The sequence below is a fragment of the Morone saxatilis genome, unplaced genomic scaffold (assembly GCF_004916995.1).
Source record: "Morone saxatilis isolate NCDOM2014 unplaced genomic scaffold, NCSU_SB_2.0 Contig21, whole genome shotgun sequence".
Taxonomy (NCBI): Eukaryota; Metazoa; Chordata; class Actinopteri; family Moronidae; genus Morone; species Morone saxatilis.
The window spans coordinates 8152741-8158641 of record NW_023339774.1 but is presented as its reverse complement, the minus strand read 5'-3'; the positions used below and the strand labels follow the sequence as shown (position 1 = coordinate 8158641).

The 5901-nt window shown below is 42.0% G+C and overlaps 1 protein-coding gene across 1 annotated transcript in view; it reads left to right on the top strand.

Annotated features, from left to right (window-relative positions):
* Positions 1 to 179: 179 nt before the first annotated feature.
* Positions 180 to 5901, top strand: part of snx30 (sorting nexin family member 30) — a 15581-nt gene continuing 9859 nt past the window's right edge. The window contains exons 1-2 of the mRNA XM_035667916.1: positions 180 to 439; positions 3602 to 3817. Of these exons, the coding sequence (XP_035523809.1) occupies positions 317 to 439; positions 3602 to 3817 (339 nt within the window). The 5' untranslated portion in view covers positions 180 to 316. The remainder of the gene's footprint in view (positions 440 to 3601; positions 3818 to 5901) is intronic.

The window sequence follows — 5901 nt, the reverse complement described above, 5'->3', positions numbered from 1 at the left end:
CATAGCCTGCATAAACTAATGAGCAGGGTTTGTAGTTTCATTAGCAGTTCAGCGACTCTCTCAATAGACGATCTCGCTCGTTGCTCGTTGTCACGTGACGCATATGTTTACATCCGGGTTCGTGTAGTTTAATGTCCGGAGCTGCGCAGTGGAAGTCAGCTGACAGTTGTGACCAACCAGCGGGTGTAACATCTCCACCGAGGAGACCCTGACCGGAGGAAAAAGCCTCCCTCCGTCCACACTCACCGTATCAGCCGCGGAGCACCGGACAGCCGTCACCCCCGACACCCGGCCACGTCTTCCCGCCTCCTGCAGGATGAGTGTCGGCGCTCCGAGAGGCCTGGCCAGCTCGGGGCAGAAGCCCATCGCGGAGATCCTCCACCCGCTGTCCGCCGCCGAGGAGCCGCTCTCAGTCACCGTCAACGTCGGTGGGGACAAGGTAACGGGTCTGCCGGGGCTGCACCGACACCGGTTGGAAAACAACTGAGGGGGATGTAAGAGAGGACGGGTAACCAAAGTAAAGTCCACACACTGACCGGCTCTCAGGCTGGCGCCGGTGTTTACGGGTGAATCCATCAAGTGAGAAGTAGCAAACTAAAGGAAGTTTAATGGAGAAATCGGCATACACACTCATCGACGCCTCTTTTGGTTTAATGCTCATTATTTCAGTTTGCGTTCAAGGTTCACTGCCCATGATTAGAGTTTAGTGTTGAGCCTGAAGGGTTTGAGTTTGCCACTTAATCTCTGTTGCATGAAAGATTAAAAAAAAAACAACAACCTAAAACCAAGATACAGTGTCAGAGTCGCCCCAGCTGGCTGCATGTAATAAATCTTCATTTTTTTTTTTACAGTACAGCAACAAAACCATAAAAGCATTCAGAACAAACAGAGAAAAAAAGAAAAGAGAGACAGTAGGGTCTTAGTTATTATGTAAAAAATAAAGTATCTGTCTCTATCTAATGCACACATAAACACACACGCAAGGTTACTACAGTATGAGAAATGTGTTTACACCATTTAAATTGGATTATTTACACACATTTTGGTTAGAAAACAGATTACGCTCATTCCTCTTTCTGAGAGGGGACCTGACATCATCCCTGCCTTGGTGTGCTGTGTAAACAACGATGGACCAAGCAAACAAATCCCAAAGCTTTTTATTTAATTCTTCCTGCTGTTTTACTTAGGAGTAACAGGCTTAGCAACCACTTTGGTGTTGCAGTTAATTATTGCCAACAGGAGATGCTATGATGCCTCCTTGCAACAAGGGTTACTCTGCATGGTAATGTACTGTCCGTTGCCATTTTTATTTCACACAGGAATATTAAAAACCTCCACACAAATGAATAATGTAATGCCTGTAAGAGTTCTCCTGTTTACACCCACCACTAAGGAGGTTCAGTAATGGTCCTGGTCCTGGGAAGGTCTGTCAACACATTTCAATAGAACGTAATGAAAATCTTGTGCCAGAGAATAAGTGACTTGTTTTCTCCGTGGATCCGGATCCATGTGTAGATTTCTTTTTGATTTTTTGCTATTGTTTAATGAGGTAGTATACTTCACATACACTGTATCCCATGATTGTCTCTAACTTTGGGATTTTTAATGGAAATCCAGATCCAGTTGCACATTCAACATTTATAAACATTTCTTCTTATTAAAATGAAAATAAATAGACTAAAATATTTCAAATATGTATCTGTTTTTTTTATATCTTCCATGAGTATAATGCTGTGAAGATATTTTGTGTAGCATTTTTTAATTCTTTTTGTTCCTCCGGAGCACACAGTCTTAGTTTGTGTTTACGCAGAAATTTTTGAAGAGCTGGAATTTGCACTCCATGACTGATTGTGACATTTTTGACTCAGTCCCACAATATCAATAACATAGTAATATGAGATTTTGGGTACAATTTTTTTGTGTTTGTCGCTAAATTCAATCATATCCTTAAGTAGAGGTTGGTGTCATGTAATAATACTTTCACAGGAGACATCTGAACTCGTCACAGTAGGAAACACACAGGTGTAAATGACAAAATAAATAATGGCTGAGTTCCATACTGCTGCATGCTGGCTCACTGTCACATTGTCATGACTTACTGGGACACTTGAACACAACTATTGTTTTTGTTATTAGATCACCAACGGCTTAAATGTTTTTCACGCTGTCAAATATGAAAAACAAATGCAAACATTTAAGCTCTATCACAGTATTACAATAAGCACAACTCCACATTAGGCCCATTCCTGTATCACAGTATTGATTATTACATCCATACCTCTCCCAGCTCTGCTGTCTGTATTAAAAACAGATCTGGTTCCCAGTGTAATATCTCCAGATTCTTCCTCGCTGTCTGCCTGAGCGTGTCTGCGTTGCGGTGGCCTGGTTGTTCATTCACAGCGGTGTAATGATGCAACGCAATGCAATTATCCGAACTGTGATTACCAGTGCAGGTTAGCACCACAGTGTAAAAAAAGAGCACTTAAAACGTCAGCAGCGTTGCAGTGTGTGTGTGTGTGTGCACAGTAGCAGAGAGAGAGGGAGAGGTGTGAGGAAAAAGTGTGTGTGGTCAATGTATGGAGTTGCAAAGTCTGTGTGTAGGGGTAGCACTTTTTTGACTGATTGAATTGAAACGTCGCACACGCTCAGTTCAGGCAATTTGTGCAAAGTGTGTGTGTGGCAGAAAAAAAGTGATTTAGGTTGAACATTAGCTTCTCTGTTTTTTTTTTCCCACACACACCTTAACCTGTTTCAAAAAGAAGTTAGTTCCTCCTCATGTGAGGCATGATGTTTTTTTGTTTTTTTTAGATTTGGTTGGTTAGTTTTATTTTCACAACCACTTCTGGTGATGCAGCCCCGTTGCACAAAAAGATCCATGTAATTCTCTTTAGTCTAATAATAACAGGTCCAAAATAAACAGATTGGACTCTTCATTTGAGGAGACACTTTCCCCAGCCTCCGCTTTGTCCAGTTATTTGCCTTTTTGTAGATAGACACTCTTGCTGTGTTTGGATGGAAAATGCAGGGGACATTTGTTGTCTCTACTTGTTTCTATAAAAAACACTGAAAAACTGAAAGTGCTAGAGCAAGCATGTATTTTACACCAACGTACCTGTGGAATCATCTGTGAATACCAGTGAATAAATAGTTTTGCATCAGCTTGAAAATAATCCAGACACTTATAGAGCCATAAAGTGGGAGGATGCCATAAAGGACGCTTTATAAAGTAAGTCATCATCTGTTCATGGCACAAAAAAAGCAGTGTTTTCTTATAATCTAATTTTATTCTTATAATAAAATGAAATGTATTCTTTTGTCAACCTACATATGGTATAACTAGCCAAAGTTTTCCTGCAGTTGGAATTTTTTCATATTAAGGAAGTGTCCACAAATGCTCCATTTCTCTGTCCTCTATCATTCAGTTAGAAAGACAAGTGTCAGATGATGTGGGGTGTGTACGTAGCAGCGGCCTCAACAAGGGCCCCATTGACAGAAACAACTGCATCACCACGAGCATCAATCTATCACGTCTTTGTTTGACACGTTTCCCCATTGCAGCGTCTCAATTTGATGCCACCGTTCTCTGTCTCTGTCCGCGCAGGAAGCCGGGCTGACCAACGGCACGCCGGTCGACACGTCGAGTCCCGCCTCCGCATCCTCGCTGTTCAACAGGCTGCAGCTGGACGACGACCTGGAAGCAGACGTCCGGGACCTCTACGCCTCCACAGAAACCCGTGACCTTTTTGTCACAGTTGACGACCCAAAGAAGCATGTCTCCACCATGGAGACCTACATCACCTACAGAGTCTCCACCAAGGTCTGCTATTGGCTGGTGTCATGGTAACACTGTCTGCCTGGTTTTCTTTGAACAGTAGGAGCTGTATTACACTTTTATCTAATGGCATTATTGTGGTTGTTTAGCATATTTTAACCCACCTACTAATCATTTATACTTACAGTTACTGCTAAACCTGCACTACTTGGAGATAATCCGTCATAGTGAGCATTCAATCCTCGTATTACTTGTTACGTTTTGTTGCATTTCATTATTATTTTAAAAAACCCTCCTTTGTGATGTGTTCAAGAAAGTTCCTGCTAAGTGCTGGCTGAAACAATGTTTTCTGATGTAAGAAACTTCTATTTTTAGATCATATGCTGTAATTTTAATACACACAGATAGTATTTAATGGGATAAAACATGCAAAACAACGAGAATAGAAGATGTAAATAAGGTCCCCTGTGGAGTTTTTGATCACTAGCGCTATGGAGCAATGCTTTAATGAGTGGCTCCCTGTTTTGTTTGTATCTTGAGTGCATTAAAGGTGCACATGTACGTGATGCACAATTGTTCACGCTATTCCACTGATTGACAGTTTGTGGCGGTAACACGCCAAGAAACATAGCAGTGTGCCAACAAAAGCAGGCTAGCAAACATGCGTGTAAACAATGAAGGTTTCAAATTCTTCTAAATATCAGTGAGGAAATCTTTTATCATGAAGGAAATTCACTCAGCACATTTGTTAGGAACGCACACAATGCATTTTGGTAAAAAACACTGGATTGTTTGTCTACAATAAAACTCCACAGGACACCTTCAAGATCATAAAACATAGGCATTGTCAGACCAGTTCTGCACAATGCCAACCTTTGCCACCTACAGAAAACAAAAGTAATAGCAGCAGCAGTTTGGAACTACAGACATGCCAATGCAGAGAATGTATCTTAGGGGTAGACTAACAAGACAGTCTCTAAACGCCTCACTCAACAGAGACTGGGGACTTTCTTCTGGCTTTTGTTGCTAAAACTGGATGGAAACAATGAGAGAGTTAGAAAATGCATTGCTGAACCAACCAAAAGTCTTTAGGGTGAAGACGTGGTGCTGACATGCAGAAGCTGTGTGCTTGTAAACAGTGTCATACTATATAATGTTACATTTTCAGCTCTCTCTGTGTTACAAGGTGATCCAGTTTGTTTCACTACAGAGAAGAAGGGGGGAGAGCATTGTTTCAGGCAGTAGTAAGAAGTAAGGGGAGTTTGTTAGCAGCTGATCAACCACTTACTTCGCATTTAGAAATCCCCAGACTGTTGGTAGGTGCTGAGATCCCCCATCGTCTGGTATCACAAGATCACGTAGGCGCGATGGAACAGATTAGGTTAGGAAAACACATGTCAACCTTCCCATGAAACACATATATTCCAGAGGGGAGATGTAGTCACTGACTCGTGTTCATCAGGTCAGGTGGATCCTCAGTTTCATCCTTCAAATCTCTCTGCTGGTAAACAGAGCAGGAGGGTCTCACAGCCACCGCTCTTGCCTGACAGAACTTAATTTGTTCCGACCTCCAGCAGAGAATCGTAGCTTTGGCTGCCTTTCCATCGTGTAATGAAAGAAACAGATTCAGGGGGGGGGGTCAGCGACGCTGCCACGAGCCGTTGGGGGGCGTCATGGCGACAGTTGCTATGTGCGCTGTGGTGCTTCAGCTCAGAGGCCCTAGACAAATATCACAGCCCAATATGAACACAAAGTGTTCATTGAGAGCATGTGGGGGGGCGTCTCTTAACACCGTATTATCAGAGAGAGAGATAGTGTGTGTCCTGTCAGCTGTATCTCAAGGTCGATAAGAAGTAATCCTAAATTTAGAGATATGGCAACCCTCCAGTCTAATGTACAAATATGAATTCTACTAGTATGTATGAACGTTTATGAACTACTTACACAATGAAAACTGATCCTAAATAACTAAACTAGTCGTAAATAAACGTATGTTAATGCTGGGAAGTAAGACTCATCGCTACTTATCAAAAAAGTCTTGTATTTTTGTAGTTTTTAAATTAATGGTCAGAATTTGACTTTTAGTAGGTAATTTAAATACTGTATCCTCCTAGGTAACACAGCAAATA